Consider the following 25,725-nt stretch of genomic DNA (forward strand, 5'->3'; position numbering starts at 1 on the left):
GGACTCCCTTCAGAGGCAAATAAATGTCAGGCGTCACTTACCACCCCAGCACTGGCAGTGCGACCCTTGGCCGCGCCACGCACAAGGCCGGTGGCCTGCAGACACGAGCTAGCCTGGCCTCTGACCCTAAGGCTCCTGGGCCCAGCCCACCCGAGTATGCCAGTCCAAGCGCATCCCCGAGCCCGCCACTGAACACCTCTGTAACCCTCAATGTCCCCGAAACGAGCAGCGGTCGTCTGCAAAGCCTGAGCTGCCGCCTTGGCTGGTGGGCCGGGGAGAACTTAACAGCGCCTGCAGAGCGCTTCCCGGCGCCCGGCCATCCCACGACCGCGTCAGAACCCTAGGGGAACCGTAGGGCGGCGGAGCTGCGGAGGTTCCGAACTGCAGCCCGCCCGGCAGGGACGCCCGGCAGGGACGCCCGGCAGGCCCTCCCCGTCAGGTCCTACCGGACGTGGAAAGGCCGGATGGAGCCAAGTGCGCATGCGCAGGAGCTCGGCGCTGCGTCCCCGGCCGCGGCCGCCGCCGCCGCCGCCGGGGAGCGCGTTGATGACGCGTCCGGAAAACACAGGAAGTGAAACCTACGGGAGCCGCGGTGGCTCAGAAACGGTCGCCGCGCGACGCCTCTGGGGCTGGAGCGCGTGAATGGGAGCGGAGCTGGGGCGCGCCGGCCCAGGGGACCCGCCTTCAGCGAGGGCGCTGCCGCAGCATGGAGGACGACGCGCCCGTGATCTACGGCCTGGAGTTCCAGGTGGGTCCCGGAACGGCCCCGCGGCGCCCGGTGCCGCCGAGGTCACTGCGGGGAGGCCTCGGGGGGCCCAAGGCCGCGGTCATCCAGGACCGGCCGAGGGCCCGCTAGACGCCCCGGGGGCGCGGCGGTCCGGCCCGCGACCCCCGGCCGTGGGAGCCCCCGCCGCCTGCCTGCCGCCCCCGGCGTTCCCTGTGGCCTGACTCTCACGGCTCGCTTTGCTGTAATGGCTTGTGAACATTTCCGAGAGCCTTGCTGTTCCTGGAGGCCGGCGCTGTATCTGTATTACTATTACTGTTCTAACTTGGACACAGTGTTTAAATTTACACTAAAAGTTGCCAAGATGCAGGGGGAGTTCTTATGTCCCCTTCACCGAGTTTCCTCTAATGTTGGCGTCTTCCTGTGGCCCCGGGCACAGTGACCAAAGCTTCGAAATTAGCTCTGAAACCATCCTGTTACGCTTCCCTGGGGGCTCAGATGGTAAAGGAATCTGCCTGCAATGTGGGAGACCTGGGGTTCGATCCCTGGGATCAGGAAGATCCCCTGGAGAGGGGCATGGCAACCCGCTCCAGTATTCTTGCCTGGAGAATACCATGGACAGAGGAGCTGACTTTCACTTCAGTTCAATTAAGTAGCTTAGTCGTGTCCGACTCTTTGCGACCCCATGAACTGCAGCATGCCAGGCCTCCCTATCCATCACCAACTCCGGGAGTCCACCCAAACCCATGTCCATTGAGTTGGTGATGCCATCCAGCCATCTCATCCTCTGTCGTCCCCTTCTCCTCTTGTCCTCAATCTTACCCAGCAGCAGGGTCTTTTCAAGTGAGTCAGCACTTCACATCAGGTGGCCAAAGTATTGGAGTTTCAGCTTCAACATCAGTCCTTCCAATGAACATCCAGGACTGATCTCCTTTAGGATGGAGTGGTTGAATCTCCTTGCAGTCCATGGGACTCTGAAGAGTCTTCTCCAGCACCACAGTTCAAAAGCATCAATTCTTCGGCACTCAGCTTTCTTTATAGTCCAACTCTCACATCCATACATGACCACTGGAAAAACCATAGCCTTGACTAGACAGACCTTTGTTGACTAAGTAATATCTCTGCCTTTTAATATGCTGTCTAGGTCGGTCATAACTTTCCTTCCAAGGAGTAAGCGTATTTTAATTTCATGGCTGCAGTCGCCATCTGCAGTGATTTTGGAGCCCCAAAAAATAAAGTCAGCCACTGTTTCCACTGTTCCCCCATCTATTTGCCATGAAGTGATGGGACCGGATGCCATGATCTTAGTTTTCTGAATGCTGAGTTTTAAGCCAACTTTTTCACTCTCCTCTTTAACTTTCATCAAGAGTCTCTTTAGTTCCTCTTCACTTTCTGCCATAAGGGTGGTATCATCTGCATATCTGAGGTTATTGATATTTCTCCCAGCAATCTTGTTTCCAGCTTTATCCAATCTTGATTCCAGCTTGTGCTTCACCCAGCCCAGCTTTTCTCATAATGTACTCTGCAAATAAGTTAAATAGCAGGGTGCCAGTATACAGCCTTGACGTTTCCTTTCCTTATTTGGAAGCAGTTCATTTTTCCTTGTCTGGTTTGAACTGTTGCTTCTTGAACTTCATACAGATTTCTTAGGAGGTGGGTAAGGTGGTCTGGTATTCCCATCTCTTGAAGAACTTCCCACAGTTTTGTGATTCACACAGTCAGAGGCTTTGCCATAGTCAATAAAGCAGAAGTTTTTCTGTAGTTCTCTTGCTTTTTCTATGATCCAACAGATGTTAGCAATTTGATCTCTGGCTCCTCTGCCTTTTCTAAATCCAGCTTGAACATCTGGAAATTCTCGGTTCACACAGTGTTGAAGCCTAGCTTGGAGAATTTTGAGCATTACTTTGCTAGCATGTGAGATAAGTGCAACTGTGCAGTAGTTTGAGCATTCTTTGGCGTTGCCCTTCTTTGGGATTGGAATGAAAACTGACCTTTTCAAGTGTTATTCTGATTATTATAATGAAACAGGATTCTTATAGGTGAGTTCTGCACACGGCAGTATCTCAGTGCCTGTGAGTAGGTGAGCTCTGCACACGGCAGCGTCTCAGTGCCTGTGAGTAGGTGAGCTCTGCACACGGCAGCATCTCAGTGCCTGTGAGTAGGTGAGCTCTGCACACGGCAGCGTCCCAGTGCCCTGGGAGTAGGTGAGTTCTGCACACGGCAGTATCTCAGTGCCTGTGAGTAGGTGAGCTCTGCACACGGCAGCGTCTCAGTGCCTGTGAGTAGGTGAGTTCTGCGCACGGCAGCGTCCCAGTGCCCTGGGAGTAGGTGAGCTCTGCACACTGCAGCATCCCAGTGCCCTGGGAGTAGGTGAGTTCTGCACACGGCAGCTTCTCAGTGCCTGGGAGTAGGTGAGTTCTGCGCGGCAGCGTCCCAGTGCCTGGGAGTAGGTGAGCTCTGCACACTGCAGCATCCCAGTGCCCTCGGAGTAGGTGAGCTCTGCACACGGCAGCGTCTCAGTGCCTGGGAGTAGGTGAGTTCTGCGCACGGCAGCGTCCCAGTGCCTGGGAGTAGGTGAGCTCTGCACACGGCAGCGTCTCAGTGCCTGGGAGTAGGTGAGCTCTGCACACGGCAGCGTCCCAGTGCCTGGGAGTAGGTGAGCTCTGCACACGGCAGCGTCTCAGTGCCTGGGAGTAGGTGAGCTCTGCACACGGCAGCGTATCAGTTCCCTGGGAGTAGGTGAGCTCTGCACACGGCACGTCCCAGTGCCTGGGAGTAGGTGAGCTCTGCACACGGCAGCGTCCCAGTGCCCTGGGAGTAGGTGAGCTCTGCACACGGCAGCGTCTTAGTGCCCTGGGAGTAGGTGAGCTCTGCACACGGCAGCGTCTCAGTGCCTGCGAGTCAGGAGCTGCTGCGCTTGTCAGCTGGCTCTCTCATACAGGGCTTCCCCTGTGGCTCAGCTGGTAAGAATCCACCTGCAATGCTGGAGACCTGGGTTCGATCCCTGGGTTGGGAAGATCCCCTGGAGAAGGGAAAGGCTACCCACTCCAGTATTCCGGCCTGGAGAATTCCACGGACTGTATAGTCTATGGGGTTGCAGAGTCGGACATGACTGAGCGACTTTCACACACGTGGTCTATCACTCAAGACTGATGCCTCAGAGTCGGACATGACTGAGCGACTTTCACACACGTGGTCTATCACTCAAGACTGATGCCTTAGCGACCAGTTGAGAACAGAGCTGTGTCTTGGGCACTCTGCTTAACATTGTACATACATTTTGTGTAGTTCTGACATCAGTCATATTGTTCAGTCAGTTCAGTTCAGTTCAGTTGCTCAGTCGTGTCCGACTCTTTGCGACCCCATGAATCGCAGCACGCCAGGCCTCCCTGTCCATCACCATCTCCCGGACTTCACTCAGACTCACGTCCATTGAGTCTGTGATGCCATCCAGCCATCTCATCTTCGGTCGTCCCCTTCTCCTCCTGCCCCCAATCCCTCCCAGCATCAGAGTCTTTTCCAATGAGTCAACTCTTCGCATGAGGTGGCCAAAGTACTGGAGCTTCAGCTTCAACATCATTCCTTCCAAAGAAATCCCAGGGTTGATCTCCTTTAGAATGGACTGGTTGGATCTCCTTGCAGTCCAAGGGACTCCCAAGAGTCTTCTCCAACACCACAGTTCAAAAGCATCAATTCTTCGGTGCTCAGCCTTCTTCACAGTCCAACTCTCACATCCATACATGACTACAGGAAAAACCATAGCCTTGACTAGACGGACCTTAGTCAGCAAAGTAATGTCTCTGCTTTTGAATATGCTATCTAGATTGGTTATAACTTTTCTTCCAAGGAGTAATCGTCTTTTAATTTCATGGCTGCAGTCACCATCTGCAGTGATTTTGGAGCCCCCAAAAATAAAATCTGACACTGTTTCCACTGTTTCCCCATCTATTTCCCATGAACTGATGGGACCAGATGCCATGATCTTCGTTTTCTGAATGTTGAGCTTTAAGCCAACTTTTTTGCTCTCCTCTTTCGCTTTCATCAAGAGGCTTTTTAGCTCCTCTTCACTTTCTGCCATAAGGGTGGTGTCATCTGCATATCTGAGGTTATTGATACTTCTCCCAGCAATCTTGATTCTAGCTTGTGCTTCTTCCAGCCCAGCGTTTCTCATGATGTACTCTGCATATGAGTTAAATAAGCAGGGTGACAATATATAGCCTTGATGTACTCCTTTTCCTATTTGGAACCAGTCTGTTGTTCCATGTCCAGTTCTAACTGTTGCTTCCTGACCTGCATACAAATTTCTCAAGAGGCAGGTTAGGTGGTCTGGTATTCCCATCTCTTTCAGAATTTTCCACAGTGTATTGTGATCCACACAGTCAAAGGCTTTGGCATAGTCAATAAAGGAGAAAATAGATGTTTTTCTGGAACTCTCTTGCTTTTTCAGTGATCCAGCGGATGTTGGCAATTTGATCTCTGGTTCCTCTGCCTTTTCTAAAACCAGCTTGAACATCCGGGAGTTCACGGTTCACGTATTGCAGAAGCCTGGCTTGGAGAATTTTGAGCATTACTTTACTAGCGTGGGAGTCATATTGTTAGATGTTATTTTCCCTGTGGTTGGAGTCCTCTTAACTCGTGAGTGATAGGGATTCTGGCTGAGATGGGCTTTCCGGAGGTGCACATGTGGGTGCTTCCAGAGGGTGTCTGTGGCTGAGAGGCGCTTCCCTGACCTTGCGTTCCGTAGCGTGCATCCCATGCTTCTTACTGACTTTTCAATCTCTTTAATCCCCCAAGTAACCTAGAGGTTTTGATCTTTGGTATTGGATGTTTGAGGTAACTAAAATGTTGTTTCCTGGGATTTTGGACAAATTAGTGGAGTGAATTCTTGCCTTGGGTCTCAAGTATTTTATCTGAATATCTTTTCTTATCTTAAAAGAAGGAGCTGATTGTTGCACTTCTTTACACAGCTCTTTGGGCCCCGGCTTTCTTGAATCTGAAGAGTAATTACTGCGTGTGGGGAAAGAGCAAGTTAGCCAAGATGGTGGTGCTCAGGCTCTCTCGCCCCACATTTTGTAGTATGTGGTTCCATAACAGTAGAGATAACTTACAGCTCTGTGCCTCTCAATGTCCCCACGTGGCCACCGCCATGTCTGTTCTGTAAGCACACATAAGCCCTTGAGGCTGCCTGATGGCTGCGTCCGCTGGGTCAGCCCCAGGGGAATATGGTGTTTTCGGCTGCTGCGGCTGCTGCGCCAGTCCGGAGAGAATCCGCATGTCGGCAGTTCTTAGAGCTCCTCGAGTTTTGCTGCAGGCTCCCCGCTGGCGCTGTGCCCGCCCTGGGTTCTGCGAACAGTGTGCACAGCGAGGAGCAGTGGGACAGCTGACGTAGTCAGCAGGATGAACAGCCAGACGCAGGACCCGCCCCAGCGGAGGAAAAGAGAAAATGCAGCCACAGCAGAGAGTTTAGAGCTAGGTCAGGCCTGCCGAACCCACGCCTGCGAAGCCCCGAGGGTCCCTTGGGCCTGTAGACAGCCAGAGGGGACGCTCAGGAGGGCCGGTGAAGCGCAGACAGTACAAGGAGGGCCTGGGTGATGATGGGGAGAGCAGTACCCTCAGCTTCTGCTCTGGCCCGGCAGGCGCAGGAACCTCTGGAAGAGGGCGGGCATCTTGCAGCAGCATGCAGGATGCCTCTCTGAACAGCGCCCCGTCCACCTCTTCCGGCTCCTAACTGCTCCCTGCACGGGTGGCAGGCTTGGGAACGTCTAGGGATGGCAGCAGGCAAAGGGGACGCATGTCTGGGCTGGTGTGCTGGCAGCGGGAGTTGACAGAGATCAAACGGAAATGGGGGCCACTGCTCTGCTCCTCGAGCGACGGAGACAGCTGAGGCCAGAGCGGCAGACGCTCGGTTTGGAAGGGCCACAGCAAACGGTATAAGCAGGTCAGGTAGAAGATGACATGGCGTCCGCGGACCTTCCTTCCGATGCCTTTCACAGGCTGGTCCTTAAATTGGATGGCTCCCTGTGCAGAGGCGTACGGTAAAGGCTGTGTCCTTACCTTTGGAAACTGGATCTCTCCCTACGTGGAGGCACGCTGTACAGGCTGTGTCTGTGGTGCAGGTTTAGGACAGTGTGCTGTACAGGCTGTGTCTGTGATGTGCTACTAACCTCTGAATTTTCTCACAGATTTAGGACAGTTTGAAAGCCTTTGGAATCGTGTATGGGCTGTGAATGCCACAAGATTCCCTCTTTGAGGGGGAGGGCCCAGCGCCTGTGGGGTGTTTGAAGGTCTTTAATAAAACCTGTCGGAGAAGGCAGTGGCACCCCACTCCAGTACTCTTGTCTGGAAAATCCCATGGACGGAGGAGCCTGGTGGGCTACAGTCCATGGGGTTGTGAAGAGTCGGATGTGACTGAGCGACTTCACTTTCACTTTTCACTTTCATGCATTGGAGAAGGAAATGGCAACCCACTCCAGTGTTCTTGCCTGGAGAATCCCAGGGACGGGGGAGCCTGGTGGGCTGCTGTCTGTGGGGTCGCACAGAGTTGGACACGACTGAAGCGACTCGGCAGTAGTGGCGGCAGCAATAAAACCCGTGGAGGCTTTCCTGCCGTCTCCCAAGAACAGCCGGCAGACTGCACTTGGCCATGGGGATGACGTCCCTCCACGTGTGCTGGGTGGCCCTTCCAGCCCCGTGAGGGCGAGGGCTGCAGCACGAGCTCAGGTGGCAGCCGACACTGAGTTTGCTGCGTCTCGGGGACGGAACTGTCTGCTGCAGCGTCTGCTGCTGTTGCAGAATGTCCGTTCAAGGGTCAGCGTTACTCACCAAGGAGATATCACGAAAATGGACTGTGTGCAGATTTTGAGGCGAGAGACCCTGAGTGGGTAGAATGTGGGGAAGGAGCTCATTGGCCAAGGGGGCGGTGGGCAGACCCTCTTGGCCCACATCCTCTTGCTCTCGCCCGGCGGTCTGTCAGTGCAGTTCTGTGACAGCTGGGATCACTCACAGCGCTGCGCGTGTGCATCGCCGTGTACCCCTTCGGCCACGGGGAAGCACATATAAGCTGTCTGTAAGCGTATATAAGCTCCACTGAAAGCCCCTGAAGCTGCATTCCGTCTGTGCCCGCTGGGTCAGCCCCGAGAGGAGGGAACGCAGCGTGTCCGCTGCTGCGGCTGCAGCCCCCGTGTCTGAGCTCCCTCGACCCCTCGAGGGTTCTCCCAGCGTCCCCGCTCGCGCCTGCCTGCCCTGTTCAGCAAGCAGTGTGGACAGAGAGACGACTGGTGTCCTCGGCAGAATGATGCAGCAAGACGCTGACTGCTGCCTGAAGGTCAGGAGGTCTGGAGGGTAAAAGGAGGCACCGCTGTGCCGATAAGAGGCAGAAGAGCAGTGTAGAGCGGCCGCTGAAATGAGAAGGTGCCAAGCACGTTCGCCTTTCTGCAGCCCTTTGACTTGTGTTCATGGTTTTCATCCTTTTTTGTGTGTTTAAAAAAATTAAGCAGTGCTTTCGAGGCATTTAAATCAGTTACTGAAAGTCTGGTTAAAATCAGCAGACCCTAACCCTTCCCTTTCCATCTTATCTGGTGAGAATAACCTCTCTCAGCGTTTCCGAAGGTGTTTCTTCTGGTCTTGACCTGACTGCTCTTACCTCCCGGACGTGGCCTGCTGACTGGACGCCGTGGCGTCTGAGGATTTTCGGCTTTTCCCCTGCTCTCCTGTCTCCCGTCAGACTCCCAACAGTTAATCACAATCTTTTGCCAAATCTTTACTCAGGTTTCTCGTCTTTCTAACTGCAGAATGTTACGTTGACTGCTGATTCAAGGAGGGCGCTCTGCCGTGTGCAGCCGGCATTTCAGGACTTTTGCTTGGGGACAGTGAGTTTAGGCTCAGTGCCTTATTGTGTGTCTTGGCTTTGCCGGTTAACGCCTTGCTCACTAGCGGTGCTCACAGCGCCAGGTTTCTCTCCCCAGAGTTTCCCCTCCCTTGTCCTGCGTGCTTTTGAGCCGGTGCCTAAGTTCCTGTGTTCCTGTTACCACAGTGAAGAGCAACTGCCCGAGATGGCCGTGGTCAGGCGCCCTCGCCCTCCTTTTGTAGGCTGATATTTTAGGGCTTAACAGTAATCGTCGTCAATCCGCCAGTGGACCTGCTGCTTCCAAACCGACGCGCAGGGACGCTCGCTGCCTTTGACCTGATGAACCGAGGCTCAGGGCCAGCCGTCTCACAGTTCCGTCTCATGGACCTGCGGCGTCTTCAGAGGCTGTGTGAGTTCCTCTTCCGGGGCTTCTGTCCTTGCACGGCACGGGGTCTGGTTCGCGGTCCCCCGCGCCACGCCCGCTCGGGTTCAGCTGTCCGGGCGGCCTTGCCGAGCCTCTCCGGTCTGTTCTCCCTCTCGTTTGAGGAGGTGATTGCTCTCCAGTTTTGTGAGTGTCCTTGTGTCTGATCGTGGGTTCTGGCCCTGCCGTGGCCCGTCTGCCTGGCGTCTGCACCTCCTGAAGCCTTTTCCCTTGTCTCCCTGCGGTCCTCCTTGCGGAGCTCCAGTGCTGAGTCCTCCCGCTGTGGGCTCTGCAGGCGGAGGCAGCCCGACCTGGCCCAGGCTGACACATGCTCGCGCTCCGGGTGTTGCCGCGCTCGTTTCCCCTGGGGGCCCCCAGGGCAGCCCCCTGCTCTGCCCCCACGGAGCTCCGGGCGCCTCCTGAGATGCCAGGAGGTCCCCGCCCTGCTCTAGCTGGCGCCCCGGCCTGTGGGGGGGCGACCCCTGTTCTGGCTGCCCCCTCCGGCGGTTCCGGCAGGGTCCCCGCGTTGCTTGGGGCGTGGCCGCCAGCGTCTTCCTCAGCATCTTCTCTCAGCGTCGACCTTCCCCACCTCGGAGGTGGTGTTCCCCGGGCGCTTTGGGATTGTAGACTCTTCACGCCCCTTCCTGCCCTTACAGGGCTTCCGGAAGTCTGAGGAGGGTGGGGCGAAGCCCAGGTGAACGTGGGCACGTGGTCAGCCCCGCCCCCAGCTTCCTCCTCTGCTGGACCTTGCAGGTCACGCCTGTGGCAGCTTCCTGAAGCCTTTAAACAAGCTCAGGGTTTTGAATTGAGTTTTTCCAGTTGGCTCTGCAGGAGACTTGGCTCAAACCCCCTGCTTTGCCCTCAGTGGGAGCCATCTTCTGCTCTGTTATTGAAGAATAGTTCGTTAAACCAGTCGATGACTTAAATAGCTTTGTTAAAAACGGTTTATATCTTTACTGTTTAATTTTTGTGTCCAGTTACAGTTGTTTCCAGATCCTTCGGAAGCGCAGTTGGGTCACAGATTGTACACGAGTCGAGGGCTTCTCCTGCACGTTTCTAAGCTGCCTGGCGGACCCTCTGCCCCCGGGGCTCCCCCAGCAGCGGTGGAGGTGGCGGCAGCCTGCGTGGTCTGTCCATCCGCCTCCAACCACGTGTGCCCTCTCCTTCCCCCTGCAGGCGCGGGCCCTCACGCCTCAGACCGCGGAGACAGACGCCATCCGGTTTTTGGTTGGGACGCAGTCTCTCAAGTATGATAATCAGGTAAGTATTTCTGACAAATGGATACATGTTAATTACCAAGCCTGTTCTTAGTTTTATAGCCATTTTGTTCTTGATTTTTCAAGCCGCACATGAGAATTAATGCCACGCAAACAACAGAGCTTTCACTGGGATTTACATAGCCACCTGTACGAAGCGACTGGATGAGGGAATTTAAGCGTTCTCTGCAGCATCGCAGTCCTAGTGTGGCACTTTGTGGGTGCATCGGGGTCCCCGCGCACGTGGTCGAGGGCACCAGGGTACCTGGTAGGTGTCACCCCTTGACCCTGGCCTGTGGAGGACTGGTTTGATGGCTCACGGCACTTTCTAGCTGAGGCTGGTCGAGGCCATAATCCCGTCTCAACGTGGAGTCTAGGCCGTCACTGATGCTCGATCCAGGGAGAGAGACGGGCTGTTGCCCGTGTCTCTAGGATAGAAAGAATATTGGGATCTCACGAGGTCGGTTTTTCAGCTTGGCCTCGGCCAGACCTCATCTGTCTGGCTTTGAACGAATGGACCAACCTCGCCGGACTTCATCTTCCTTGTCCTCCAGTGGCGGCGGAGCCATGGAGGGAGGTGCGGGGATGTTGCGGAGACTCACCCGCCTCAACCCTGGGGGAGCGCAGGCGAGGCCGTGCCACGTGGCGCAGCCCACCTCCGTAGCCCCGCCCGTGGGGGCTGGTGTCAATCGCCTTGCGGGACTGTCTGGTGCGGATGGGCGTGGTGAACCCACTCCTGTGCAGATGCACGACTTCCTGTTGGCACGGTCACTGAGAGGTCATTTGGCGATACCCGTCTAGAGCTTCACACGTAAATGTTCACGGTATTTAACCTGTATTCCATACACCGAAAACATCGAGAAAGCTTCACCTCCAAGGAGCATTACTGGGACGGCACAGAGGGTGGGGAGAAAACGGGAGGCAGTCACACTGTGCGAAGGTTAGATTGCAGAGTAGGACGTTCCAGTTGTGATGGGAGAGCCACGTGGTTGCCCTGGCTGAATCTCCTTCCTTTCAGAATGGTGTTCACTCACTGCATGCACGAAAGCTGAGGCTTACGAAAGCTGAGTCTCCTCAGAAGCATCACAGCTGAAAAATTCTTAAGTGATTCTTAGATGTTAAGATCGTATGTAGTGTGTGATCACTAGTATGTAAATTAAAAAAATTGCAATATATACAAATATCAAATCACTCCATTGTATGCCTGAAGCTAATGTTCTGTCAACTATACCTTTATATAAAAAAGGTATATAAAGTACAAAATTGCACCTCTGCATAGAATAAAGACTAGAAATAGGTCAAAAGGGCCCAAACCCGGTACCATGGTTATCTTCGGGGAATGTGAGTATGATGTAAGTTGTTTCCTTATAATTTCTGGTTTTCTGAGTTTGTGTTTGTGTTGCTTTTCTCCTGGAAGATGTCAGATGGGACTGATTTACTTAGAAAATGAGTTAGCCGTGGCTGTCCCAGAGGCAAGAGCCTGGGGTGCTGCTGGGGGGCTGGGGGGAGGAAGGCACCCAGTGCCAGTGGGGAGGCACGTGCCTCCTCTGGAAGGACCAGTGCAGCGTGTGGTGGGGGCGCTGAGGCTCGGGCACAGAGCCAGTGCACGACCAACTGCCTTCTCCCCAGCTACTTGCTTTTTAGTTCCACTCAGTTCTGGGCCTGTACCGTTGACCTTTCCGGTAGAATATCAGTTTTTATTTGTTTTTTTCTGGCCACGTGTGAGTTTGCCAACCAAGGGTTGAGCCACGTGTGTTTTAAGATGACGAGGCCGCCTCCCCGAGTGTCCCTGTCCCCTTCCCCGTGCTGCCCTGCTTCCTGCAGCGAGGGAGTCCGGGCCTCCCTCTGTGTCCACTCCACCCAGCGAGTCTCGAGTGTCCCTGTGTGAGTGCTGCGTGCATCCCCCTCCTGGGAGCGCTCGCAGCCGCCTGCAGCCTCAAGCTGATGAGAGGCAAAGGCAGATGCTGGGGGAACGGGGACTGGGCAGGTCCCGGGGGTGTGTGGGGTGGGCAGGTGCCCTGGCCCTATCTCCAAACAGAAGACTTGGCCCTGAATAGCTGCGTGGTTCCTCCCAGGGGCCTGGCTGGACTGTGGCGAAGTGGCCACTAAGCACCCCGTCTCCCCCGCCCCGCGCGTGCCGGCACTGAGACACTCGGGCTGCTGAGGTTTGCTTTCCAGGCGGCCCCAGGGCCAAGCCCCCCTGCCCTGCAGCTGTGACAGTGACAGTGGCGTCGCGTGACCCCCCCAGCCTGCCTGGAAGCCCCCCGCCCCTGCCCAGGCTGGGCCCTTGCTGGGAAAGGGGGCTGCTGGAGGGTCTCTGGCCCCGGGCTTCGCCTCAGGCCATCAGCGCCTCCCAGCAGCCGGCGATTCCCGGGGAAGTGCCCGGGGCCGGAGTCCACGCTCTTAATTCAGCTCAGCTCTTTTTCCTGAAAATTTCAGGAGCTGTCACAGATGCTGGCCTCTCTGTCTGATGAGCTGATTTATTCTCTGTGCTTTTTCTGTTGCCCGGGGCCCTGCCTGTGGTCAGAGCCGGTCAGGCCGTCCTGGAGCCTCCTCTGTCGTGGGCTCCCCTTCTCCCGGTGGGGAGGTGCTCCTCTGGTTGGGAGCTGGGCTTTTGCAGCATGGGGGTTTATTTGCTTCTGCACTGGGCTTTCCCTGCAGGGGCCGCCTGCACATTGCTCGTCCCATTGAGGAGCGGCCAGGCTGACTGCTGCGGGATCTCCATGAGGCCCTTTCAGGTCTGCGCCTCAAACCCACCCCACCCCGTCCTCCCATCTCACTCTCAGGAATCGCTCCCCTCTTTGTGGTCTGAGCTCTGGTCTCACCGTATTGATCGCGTCCTGTGTGTCCTTTTTGAAGCAGTTCTGCTGCGTGTGTTTCTAGCTTATAGGTGTACGTGTGGTCACGAGGAGTGAGCTGGCCGATTGTCCCACTGACCTGCTCGCGCCCCAGCTTTTCCCTGGCCCCTGACCACATGTCCCCTTGCTGTGGGCTGAATGCTGTGTCCTCCCCCCAAACCTGCACATGGGAGCCAACCCCAACGTGACAGCGGCAGGAGGGGCCCCTCTGGAAGGCACTGGGGCTGTGAGGATGGAGCCTCGTAAGGGTAATCTCCTGGCTGGTGGAAGGGTTGAGATGTTGTGAGAATCCCCAGCAAGTGACAGAGACATGAAGTGAGCAGGCGCCGCTGCTGAAGAGCCCCCAGTGGCCCTGCTGGGGCTGGGCAGCTCCAGACCTTCAGCTGGGAGCCACGAGGAGCCGTGGGCGCAGCGGCTGGAATCACCGTGGCACGAGCCTGCCTGCCTGAGGAGTTGCCTTCCCGAGCTGCAGCCTGCACAGCTGGCTTTGGATCCGGACGAGAGGCAGGGCGTGCCGGTGGGGAGGCCGTGGCGCCTGCTGGGGGCGGCTGAGCCGAAGCTTCTTGCCCTGTGGCCCCGTGGAGGGCTACGGTCGGTGCCGGGAGGACTTCCACGGGAAGATGCCGATGCTTTACATTTCCTAGGGGGGAGCTTTCGCTTTCTAGTTTCCAGTTTTGCCACATTTTTTTTTGCCTCTGAATTTTCGAGTTTACCGAGTTCCGTGAGAGATGAAATGGACAGGGTGCATCGGCCTGGGGTCACGTGCTCACTTTCAGGACAGGGGCCGCTTTCTCTGAGCCCCGAATCTGTGAGAACTCAAGCGGCCTCGATTAACAGCACCTTCACAGCCTTCCTAGTAAGTTTGAAAACCCAGGCTCCTAAACCCTTACAGAGTGTTGTCTATGCCCTTAGCTCTGCACAGCTAAGTCTAACGGTAAAATTTTAATAATGGTAAGTCAAAATATTAGTTTGAGCTTCATTGAAAATCGAAGTCACTCAGTCATGTCCGACTCTTTGCGACCCCGTGGACTATACAGTCCATGGAATTCTCCAGGCCGGAATACTGGAGTGCGTAGCCGTTCCCCTCTCCAGCCGATCTTCCCAACCCAAGGATCGAACCCAGGTCTCCCACATTGCAGTCGGATTCTCCACCAGCTGAGCCGCCAGGGAAGCCCTTGCGCTTCATTCCAAGCAATTAAAAGCATTTTAAAAGCTCAGCAGGGGCGTGAAGACCTCAAGTAACACTTGCACCCCAGCCGAGCACGTGTTCCCCCCTTGGAGCCAACGGGAACTACTCTGTCTTCCTCATACCGGTCATTTTTGCCCTCACCGTAACCGTAGTGTTTTCTCCATGATGTAACTTGTTTTTGTAACTAGCCTGCAACTGCACGTGTCAATGCGGGTGCACGTGACGTGAGCGGCGCGCGTGGCGGTGCCCTGGGCGTAGGCAGCTGGGTCACAGCCTCTCTGCTGGGATGCGGAGCTGCCTGGTCCTCCGCTGCCCTGCTGTGGTGCGGAGCCCAGTGTTGTGGCGTGGAGCCCAGCGTTGTGGCGTGGGGGCTCCCCGGCGCATGCTCTGGGACAAGCCTCACTGCTCCGACTTTGTCAGCCCCGGTTTCTTCCCCGTGGCTAGTAACCGTGGCTAGTAACGATAGATCATCCTGTCACCACCGAGCTCTTTTCAGGATTAGAGGAGCCAGCGTGGCACAAGCAGCTCACGTGCCTGCGGCGTATCAGTCGCCATTCCTTTGACCTCTGCTTGTCTGCGGCGCTGACGCCCCCTGCCCTGCCTGAGCGTGCCTGACGGAGGACGTGTCCCGGGGCCCAGTCCGTGAGCCTGCTGTGGGCGAGGATGTGTGGAAAGAGCCTGGACTCTGAAGCTTAAAGGGCACATCACCAGAGTGTCAGATGAGGAGAGGTGGGCCTGGGGGGGGTGGACTCCTCCCCACCCCTGCCATGGAGGGCGGAGGCTGACGTTTCCCCGCCGAGCGCCTAGGGGACCCGCGCGGACCACGGGCCAGAGCCTGGCTGGACGCCCTGCGAAAGAGGAGCCTGCCCCAGGCGGGTGCGGGGACTCTGCGGCAGCGGGAAGTGCGGGAAGGCGTCAGGCTGGAAGGACGGCTCCCCAGCCGGGAGCCGCCCGTGTGCAGGGGAGGGTGTGTGCGCCCCGGGTCCACGGCCCCGAAGGAGGACCCGGAAACCAGCGCTCCCGTGCTCCCGACGTGGGGGTCCTGACGGTGCTCCCGGCTGAGGAGTACAGCTCAGCGCATCCTTTTCTCAGCACTCATGGATTTTCTGATAAGGAGGAAACGTGTCAGATACTTAGAAAGAAGCTTCTTGCTCACTCTTACAACACAGAAATTGTTGCTGGTTTTGTGTGTTGCCGTTTAGTCTGGGTTCCCATGTGACTGTGACTATTATGAACTTTATGTAGAAGCTCTCCACCCGGAGTATTCCCAAACCCACTGTGAAAACTACACTGGGCTATGAGTGCTGGAGAAACTGACTGAAAATAGGTTCAAAGATGAACAACTGTGTTGCTGGTGTTTAACCTCCTCACTGCCCCCAGCCTCTGCCCATGCCAGGCTGCGTGGTCCCAGCAACCCCGGGACCTTTGTCCCTGCGCGGTCATCGCACTCTCGGGGACACCGCAGCTCGGGTCGCACAGGCTATAGGGGGCAGTGGTGGGCTTTGAGTTCTGCCCAGGCCGGCCCTCGAGGCACAGGGGAACAATTCCATGTGAGAACGTGATACAAGGGAAGCGGCCAAGGACACAGCCAGAGGCCCTGGGCCAGCAGGGGGAGGTGCTTCGGGTGTCATGGAAACGTGTTTTAAAATAGCATTTTAGTGTTTGTTCTGACTGTAAAACAGTGCTTGAAAAAAATTTAAAAATAAAGCCAAACCACAAAGAAGTAAAGGAAAAGCCTCTATAATTTCATCACCCAAAGGTAACCAGTCACTTTCTGATTCTCTCTCTGGGACGTGCTTACTTTTTAGCAAAAAGCACCTGGAGCGTTTGCGCGGCTCTTTTACCGGTTCTTTTTCCTTCTGTCCCCTGGAGAAGGGATAGGCTGCCCTCTCCAGTGTTCCTGGGCTTCCCTGCTGGCTCAGCTGGTAAAGAAGCCGCCTGCAGTGCAGGAGACCCTTGTTTGATTCCTGGGTTGGGAAGATCTGCTGGAGAAGGGATAGGCTGCCCTCTCCACGATTCCTGGGCTTCGCTGGTGGCTCAGCTGGTAAAGAATCCGCCTGCAATGAGGGAGACCTGGGTTCTATCCTTGGGTTGGAAGATCCCCTGGAGGAGGGAAAGGCTCCTCTCCAGTACTCTTGCCTGGAGAATCCCATGGACTGTATAGTCGGTGGGGCTGCGAAGAGTCGGACACGACTGAGGGACTTTCCCTTTCCCCCTTGTGCATGTGATGAACCCTCCTCCCGGCACTGAATGGTGTTCAGAGAAGAGAAGCTGGCTTCACAGTGCTGTGTTACAGTCGGTTCACCTGACCAGTTCCTCGTTGCTAAGCACGTATGTGGCTTCTGTGTTTCCCTATGACAGTCAGTGCCACAGCAAACATTCCTGGTTGGATATAGGTCTTTGTGCAGACCCATGATTATCAGTATAAATTGATTTAAAAAACTGTAAATTTTATTTTCCCCAGTATTGTTAAGAGAGTGAATGTGAACGTCATTTTCATTCCTCTAGAAATTACCCGGAAGAGCGTGGCACCAGCTTGTTTAACTTTTCATCTAGTGGCTGAAACACGACGCTGTCGTCACTGCCGCATGATCAGAGGCGTCGATGGCTGTCGGCCTTGCCCTTAGGAAGCGTTTTAAGCGGTGCTGACCTGACGTGCAGCACTCTCTCACCCCTTCCATCCTCGGTGCTTCCAACATGAGTTGTGTCCACTGTGGAGGGGCCCGGTCGGGGCTAAGCCTGGTCCCCGGCAGGCAGCAGCGCCCTGCCCCACTCAGCCGAGCCGCAGGCCTGGGACGGTCGCGGCGGGCGGCCCCTTCCTGGAGGCTCTGGCCCTGACGCTGGTCGTGGCCTGACTGTGCCCCGTGCGGGGCGGGGGCAGAGCCTTCCGTGTCTCGTCTGGAGGGCTGGGCGTGGCGGGGGCAGGGTCCTGGGCTCCCAGGCTTAATCCTTGGCCGGGATTCCACACTTGGTTCTTGAGAGGCATAGAGTCAGACGCGTGTGTAGAAGCAAATGCTCTTAGCACAGAACAGAGCTGGCGACGGTGTCTCGGGTGCGCTCGGTTCTCCTGCCGTGTGGTCTGTGAAGGTGAGTGGGGAGTGTGTGAGCGTCTGACCGGCTCTCTGCTTGTGTCTGTAGGTCCACGTCATAGACTTCGACGACGAGAACAACATCATCAGTAAGACTGTGCTCCTGCACCAGGCGGGGGAGATCTGGCACATCAGTGCCAGCCCGGCAGACAGAGGCGTGCTGGCCACCTGCTACAGCCAGGGTGAGTGTGCCCGGGGGCCTGGGTGCCCGCGGGCGGCCTGCTACAGTGGAGTGAGTGTGCCTGGGGGCCTGGGTGCCTGCGGACAGCCTGCTACAGCCAGGGTGAGTGTGCCTGGGGGCCTGGGTGCCCACAGACCACCTGCTACAGCCAGGGTGAGTGTGCCTGGGGGCCTGGGTGCCCGCAGGCGGCCTGCTACAGTGAAGTGAGTGTGCCTGGGGGCCTGGGTGCCCACAGACCACCTGCTACAGCCAGGGTGAGTGTGCCTGGGGGCCTAGGTGCCCGCAGGCGGCCTGCTACAGCGAGAGTGAGTGTCCCCGGGGGCCTGGGTGCCCGCGGACGGCCTGCTACAGTGAAGTGAGTGTCCCCGGGGGCTTGGGTGCCCGCGGACGGCCTGCTACAGCCAGGGTGAGTGTGCCCGGGGCCTGGGTGCCCGCGGGAGGCCTGCTACAGTGAAGTGAGTGTGCCCGGGGGCCTGGGTGCCCGCGGGCGGCCTGCTACAGTGAAGTGAGTGTGCCCGGGGGCCTGGGTGGCTGCAGACGGCCTGCTACAGACAGGGTGAGTGTGCCTGGGGGCCTAGGTGCCCGCAGGCGGCCTGCTACAGCGAGAGTGAGTGTCCCCGGGGGCCTGGGTGCCCGCGGACGGCCTGCTACAGTGAAGTGAGTGTGCCCGGGGGCCTGGGTGCCCACAGACCACCTGCTACAGCCAGGGTGAGTGTGCCTGGGGGCCTAGGTGCCCGCAGGCGGCCTGCTACAGCGAGAGTGAGTGTCCCCGGGGGCCTGGGTGCCCGCGGGGGGCCTGGGTGCCCGCGGACGGCCTGCAACAGTGAGAGTGAGTGTCCCCGGGGGCTTGGGTGCCCGCGGACGGCCTGCTACAGCCAGGGTGAGTGTGCCCGGGGCCTGGGTGCCCGCGGGAGGCCTGCTACAGTGAAGTGAGTGTGCCCGGGGGCCTGGGTGCCCGCGGGCGGCCTGCTACAGTGAAGTGAGTGTGCCCGGGGGCCTGGGTGGCTGTGGGCGGCCTGCTACAGCCAGGGTGAGTGTGCCCGGGGTCTGGGTGCCCGTGGACCACCTGCTAAAGTGAGAGTGAGTGTCCCTTGGGGTCTGGGTGCCCGCGGGCGGCCTGCAACAGTGAGAGTGAGTGTCCCCGGGGGCCTGGGTGCCTGCGGACGGCCTGCAACAGTGAGAGTGAGTGTCCCCGGGGGCCTGGGTGCCCGCGGGCGGCCTGCTACAGTGAGAGTGAGTGTCCCCGGGAGTCTGGGTGGCTGTGGGAGGCCTGCTATAGCCAGGGTGAGTGTGCCCGGGGCCTGGGTGCCCGCGGACGGCCTGCAACAGTGAGAGTGAGTGTCCCTTGGGGTCTGGGTGCCCGTGGACCACTTGTTACAAGAGTGAGTGTCCCCGGGGGCCTGGGTGCCTGCGGACGGCCTGCGACAGTGAGAGTGAGTGTCCCCGGGGGTCTGGCTGCCTGTGGGGGGTGGTCCCTAAGCTGTGTACTCAGGGAGGTGCTGCTTCAGAGAGACGCTGTGATACTGCGGATAAGCGGTTATTACAGTCCAGAGCCCAAGAAAGGAGGCTGGAACCACAGCTGTGCCCTAAGCATTGACCCCAGGGCAGGGGAGGGGCGAGCCTGAGGGCCTCCACTGGGGGGGGCAGCCACCCTCATCCTCATTCTCCCGCACCCTCAGAGGGCGGTGGGCTTGCGTCTTTCTCTGTGCGTGTGAAACAGCCAGAGGGTGATGGATCAGGGTCCGGGAACCACGCCTCTCATTGGGCATGCAGGCTGCAGGCTGCGTGCTGCCGCGCCTCCACGGGCTTCCGCCCGGCCCGCCGCTCACCCTCCCGTCTCTGGGACCCTTTACCTTGTGTACAGCCTGCGTCGCTACAGCCTGCAGGCAGGCAGCATCTTGCAGAGTTCTGTTCTCTCTTGGAAAATGATAGCGACTTTGCTGTAGGTTGAAGTAACCTAGACGTTCAGACACTTTCTCCGAGCAAGCCGCCCTCCCACCCGTCCAGCGCCCGTCGGGGTCACGGGAGGACTGGGGACAATGCAGCGTGTGCCCACACGCTATCGATAGGCGCTGATTCTGACTTCAGCTGGCCCGTGTGAGTGGGGAACTGTGTGCTCACTGCCCGGGTGCCGGAGGGGGAGCCGTGTCAGCAGTAATCTCCTGGGGCCCTCTTCTGTGTGCAGCTTGCTCGGGGCTCCTGGGTTCAGGGCCGGGCACGGGGTGCTGGGGGTCACCGCATCAGCCACGTTCGCTTCTCAGTAACCAAAGTGTCACGTGTCGTGTCCAGTGAGCGTCGTGCTTCCGAAGGGGAGGCAAAGCACGTGCATCTGCTGACCCCTGGACTCACGGGGTCCCTCAGACAGGTCCCCACGTCTGGCAGGCAGACGCAGGCTGGTCTGCAGGACGGCTCTCTGCCTGGCTCAGGGGCGGCCCGGCGCAGCCTTAGGTGGGGGCTCTGTTTAGGGGACTGAGGCTTCTTGTGTCGCTGGAAGTGCTTGGCGATGACCCGCCCTCCCTCCCCGGCCCCCCTCCCTGCAGGCGGCCTCCAGGTCCGGCCACCGTCTCCAGGCGACGGGTTGGTGGGTGTCCCTGCAGAGACGGCCTCCTCTTCCCTTGGCCTGCGGTCGAGCATCCTGCCCTGTCCACACCAGTGGGGGTGATCAGGGCCGCAGCAGCGCCCCAGGCCCAAGCGGGCTCCTCTGAGGGGTGAAGGTGACCCAGGGGGTCCCAGTGCCCTGGCTGGTGCAGCGAGGCACTTCTTAGGCCTGAAACCTTTCACTTCTCCCTCAGTGACATGCCGTGTGGAGTGGGTGCAGCTATGGGCAGGAAGTGTGTCCTTTTATCACTCCGAGAGGGTCCGTGTGGGCTTCAGAGGCTGGAGTTCTTCCTCCTCCTTGTAAGCACCGAAAGGAACCGTGGTATAACTTAGCACATCTGCCAGTTTCTAGGTCCCCAGCAGGAGCAGAGGCTGTGCAGGCTTTATGGTCTTATTTTTAAAATTGTTTATTGAATTATAGTTGCTTTACAACGTGTTAGTTTCTGGTGTGCCGCCAAGTGATTCAGTTAAACATGTATATGTATTTATTCTTTTGCATATTCTTTTCTGTTACGGTTTATGACAACAGATATTGAAAATATAGTCCCCTGTGCTATACAGTAGGACCTTGTGTATTGTGCATATAGTAGCTTGTGTCTGCTAATTCCAAATTCCTGATTCATCCCTTCCCACCTTTTCCCCTTCGACAGCCATCTGTATTTTTTCCTGTGTCTGTGAGTCTGCTTCTGTTTTGTAACTGAGCTCATCTGCATCCTGTTTCAGCTTCCACATGTAGGTGATGTCCTGTGACACGTGTCTCTGGCTTCCCTCGCTCAGCTGGCAATCTCCAGGCCCACCCATGCTGCTGCGGATGCCATCACTTCATTCTTTTTCATGGCCGAGTAGTCTTCCCTTACATATACACGCCACCTCTTCTTTATCTGTTTATCTGTTGACGGACATCTGGATTCTTTCTTGTCTTAGCGATTGTAAATAGTGCTGTGATGAACATGGACGTGCATATATCTTTTTGAATAAAGAGGCTGTTTCTTTCCCCAGATATCTGCTTAGGAGTGGGATTCCTGGATCATATGACAATTCTAGTCTCAGTGTTTGGGGAACCTCCTCCTTACTGTTCTCCGTGCTTCTGCACCAACTCACATTCCCACCAACAGTGTAGGAGGGCTCCCTTTCTTCCACACCCTCTCCGGCATTTATTATATGTTAGCTTTTTGATGATGGGCATTCTGACTGGTGTGAGGTGGTACCACATAACTTTAATCTGCATTTCTCCAGTAATTAGTGATGCTGAGCATCTCTTCTTGCGCCTGTTGGCCATCTGTATGTCTTTGTTGTATAGGCTTTGTATGGGCTTCCCAGGTGGGGCTGGTGGTGAAGAACCTGCCCGCCAATGCAGGAGACATGAGAGATGTGGGCTCGATCCCTGGGAATGAGTCGGGAAGATCCCCTGGAGGAGGAAAGGGCAGCCCGCTCCAGTGCTCTTGCCTGGAGAGTCCCGTGGACGGAGGAGCCTGGGGGGCTGCAGTCCGTGGCGTCGAGAAGAGCTGGACACGACTGAGTGACTGAGCACGGCACACAGCACGTGTTTTCTGTGCAGAAATTTCTATTTAGACCCTCTGCCCGTTTTTTGATTGGATTGTTTTCTTGATGTTGAGTCGTATGAGCTGTTTGTATGTTTTTGAAATCAGGCTCTTGTCAGCTGCATCATCTGTAAGTATTTTCCTCCCGTCGTGCAGGTTGTGTTTTTGTTTTATCATCTCCTTTGTTGTGCAAAAGCTTATAAATTTGATTAGGTCCCATTTATTTATTTTGGCTTCCGTTTCTGCTGCCTTGTGAGACTGCTACTTTCTTGGTTTTAATGGATCTTGCCACATTTGGTTTGTAGACCTGGCCTGGTGAGTGATAACTCACGTTTAAGCTCGTGACAGCTGCTCCAGCAGAACCACCCCTGCTCTGTCAGCGGCCGCAAGAGTGGCAGCAGCTGGCATGAAGGCTGGTGGCCCTGGGCATCAGCCGCTGTTTCAGCACTTCAAGGAGCGGCCGCTCGCCATGCGCCATTTTACTGATGAAACCAAGGCTTAGGAAGGCTGAGCGACGGTCAAGGTTGCCTGTCTGGTGGGGACAGGGTTGGCATTTGGCAATGGATACTGTTCCGGGCGGTGCCCTTGACAGCTGACAGCGTCTCTTCGGTCAGAGTCGCACCTGGGGAGGAAGGGGCCTGTTTAGAGCCGCCTGATCGGTCTGGGGGCCCACACACTGGCGCAGCACGTGTCTCCGGCTCCAGACACGCACGGTACTCCCATGTTTAAACTCACCATTCCTCTGAGATTTTCTTTAGCGTGGGATGTGGAAAGAGGGAATGCCTTTCCTTCAGGCAGTAGGTGCTCAGCTAGGAGGCGAGAGGTGAGTCTTCTCCCCAGATCCAGGTGCCGAGGATGAGCACGTTGAAAAGAAGTCAGAAAGTTCTCTGGGGAGAGCAGTCTCTGGGGAGCCCTCGGGAGCTCTGTGCTGACCCCAGCCCTGCAGACGTGGGGGTCCCCACAGGGCCGGCTCCGGGTGTCCTCCGCAGCACAGACTGAGTACAGCGGGGCAGGAAATGGAAATGGTCTGCACCTCGTTTTAACATTATAGGTTTTCTGGGCTCTCTTGCTCTCTGGCTAACAGATCCGACGGGCTTCTCACTGGGAGGGCTGTGTGCTGACCAGCATCACCCAAAGATGATGTTGCGGGGGCAGGATCCTGGGTGAGGGCTTGCGGTTCCGCGGGGGCCGTGCATGGGGGGTGCGTGTGCTGCGTGAACGTTAGGTGTGTGTTTCGCCAGCTCCTCTTCCATCTGGGGTTCACGTGGAGGTCCTTCACTGCGGTCACCGTGTCTGATGAGAAATGGGAAACCAGCCACGTGGAATATTATTTTGAGATCAAGTTACTGTTTTGTTCCAAGGCTGTTTCCTTCAGGATGTAGATACGATTAACTCTTCCTTGCCGAAAAAACTGCGTGTTTCTTTGCTGCCTGTTCGCCTGAATGGCTTATCCGTCATTGAGGAATATAAGGTGGCCCTGGCGAAGAGAAACACACACCCACCCATCTCCGGCTCACCCACCACTTGCCTGCCTGCACAGAGGAAGCAGAGCTTCTGCACAGCCTGGACCGAGGGGTGCAGGGCTGAGGGGTGGCCCATTAGAGGGCCTGGCTGGAGGCCGGTGCTGGGCACATGGGGTGTGGTGCTCGCCTGGAAGATTTGGGCCGAAGCCCCACCCCATGGCTCATGGGGGGTGCCGGGCAGGTCACACACTGCTGCTGGCTCTTACCGACGCACCATCCCGTTCTGCACGTGAGGAAATGTGGTGAGCGTGACAGCTACCTCTGAACGCTAAGGTGCCAGGCGCGGGCAGTTCGTTTATTAGAGGTTTTTCCAGTTTATTGAGATATAATTGACATGTGACCTTGTGTTAGTTTCCGGTGTACACCATAACGATTTGAGTCACATGCAGTTAAACTCTCTCAGCGACCTTCAGATACGCAGTACAGATGAGATCAGGCGCGTTCAGGGTGGCATGGCCACAGACTCAAATATGCGGCACAGTGTTCTCAACTGTGGGCTTTCCAGGCGCCGCGGTGGTGAGGAATCTGCCTGCCAGTGTAGGAGGTGCGAGAGACACGGGTTTAATTCCTGGGTCGGGAAGATCCCCTGGGTCTTGGGAATGGCTACCCACTCCAGTATTCTTGCCTGGAGAATCCCATGGACAGAGGAGCCTGGTGGGCTACAGTCCGTGGGGTCGCAAAAGAGACACTTTGATCACCAAGAATAGACGCGGCTGAGCACACAGCACGCGTTGGTAACTGTGGTCGCTATCCTGTGTGTTACGTCCCCATTTATCTCATAACTGAAAGTTTGGACTTTCTGACCCCTTTCACCCAATTCTCCACAGCCCCCAAACCACCTCTGGCGACCATCACTCTGTTCTCTGTAGCTGTGGGCTCTTTTTATTCTCTCCTAGATCTCACATAGACGTGAGTTCATACAGGGTTTGTCCTCATATGATGCCTCATCTCACTTAGCGTAGTGCCCTCCAGGCTCATCCGTGTTGTTGCTAATGACGGTTGCCTCCTTTTTATGGCTGAGTAAGGGTCCGCTCTGTGTCCACACCACGCCTCCTGTGTCCACTCGCCTGGCGCTGGGCGCTGGGCGCTGGGCGCTGGGGTGGCTTCCGCACCTTGGTGTGGTGATGGCCCTGCCGGGAGCATGGGGCGCCCGGTGCCTGGTTTAGCCCTGCTTTACTGCACTTCCAGCAGGACCTTGCTGCGCTGATTCGTCGCTGATTCCAGAGCCCCTGACCCACATCTGGCCTCCCCCTGTCCCCGGAGAACATTGTTTCCGGGGCAAGGATTCTGTAAACAGTCCTTGTTATAAAGATGTTTTCTTCTTGTTGGTTTTTGTCACCAAGAACGGAGACATAACGGTCCCCACTTTTGAGTGATGTTTGTGATAATGCTCAAATCTTGGCGTTTAGAGGCCGATGAGATCAATGATCTTAACACAGGGCCTTGATCTCTCTTTAGAAATCAATCATATTTTATAGGCCCAGTATTTTGTTGCTTGCCCAAATATTCCAGACCTGCTGGGGTTATTCCTCTCAGCACCGAGTTGTGTGCCCTGTACCATGTTACCACAGCCTCTGTTGGCCTCTTGTTTTTAACTGGAGGATAACTGCTTTACAATATTGTGTTGACTTCTGCCGTACAGCATCGTTGAGTCAGCTGTAAGTACACATACGTCCCCTCCCTCTTGAACCTCCCCACCCATCCCAGCCCTCTGGGGGTCACAGAGCATCCTGTGTTATACAGCAGCTTCCCATCAGCCATCTGGCTCTGACTTTTGGACCGCAGGTGAGGAGGGTTCTGACTGCCGGGTTCATCTCAGCCAGGCTCACTGCTTCTGGTTTCCGATTTTGGGTTATCAAGGCCGGGACAGTGAGTTCAGACAGCAAGGGCCGCCTGCATTGTGCTTGTGCAGCCATCTGATGGGAGTTAGATGGAGCTCCAGAACATGGGGGAAGTTTTTAATTAGCTTCTCTTCTTGGAGACGGAATCCTGGATTGCCTCTTACCGTCCCGACTAACCTCTTTGGATCCCATCTGCCTTGTTTCTCTGCCCTCACTGACTCCCTGTAGCACCTCCAAATTTAGCATCATCTGGAAATTTAATTGCTGTGCTGTTTACCGCTCCTTCCAGATTGCTGATGAAGATGCTGACTAAGATGTGGTCCCCTGGGCTGGCCGCTGGACGCGTGCTCACGGCCTCATGCTCCGTCGTGTATCAGTGCACCTTGTCCATGTCCTTTCTCCAGGTCTCAGGCCACGAGGGGGTGCTTAGACAAAGCCCAATTTGAATTAAGTTTTCCAGTAAGACTGTAAAAGACCCTTGTTCTTCCCTGCCCCGCCCCATCACCCTGTCCCCCTCTCCCCGGAGATGTAGGTGGGGCCGCCAGCTGCCCTGGCTTTGTGAGGCTGGACCTTCTCGAGGTGGCTCCTTCCACGGTGCTCTGCCCTGCCCACAGTCTCCATCTGCTCCGGTGTGCACGACAGAACCCACGAGTGTGCG

At 56.5% G+C, this 25,725-nt stretch overlaps 1 protein-coding gene across 1 annotated transcript in view; it reads left to right on the plus strand.

The window, feature by feature from the left end:
- The first annotated feature begins 625 nt into the window (after positions 1-625).
- EIPR1 (EARP complex and GARP complex interacting protein 1) overlaps positions 626-25,725 on the plus strand; it is a 69,382-nt gene continuing 44,282 nt past the window's right edge. Inside the window, exons 1-3 of the mRNA XM_068974261.1 lie at positions 626-748; positions 10,168-10,251; positions 17,433-17,565. Coding sequence (XP_068830362.1) covers positions 707-748; positions 10,168-10,251; positions 17,433-17,565 — 259 coding nt within the window. The 5' untranslated portion in view covers positions 626-706. The remainder of the gene's footprint in view (positions 749-10,167; positions 10,252-17,432; positions 17,566-25,725) is intronic.

The sequence above is a fragment of the Capricornis sumatraensis genome, chromosome 6 (genome assembly GCF_032405125.1).
Source record: "Capricornis sumatraensis isolate serow.1 chromosome 6, serow.2, whole genome shotgun sequence".
Taxonomy (NCBI): Eukaryota; Metazoa; Chordata; class Mammalia; order Artiodactyla; family Bovidae; genus Capricornis; species Capricornis sumatraensis.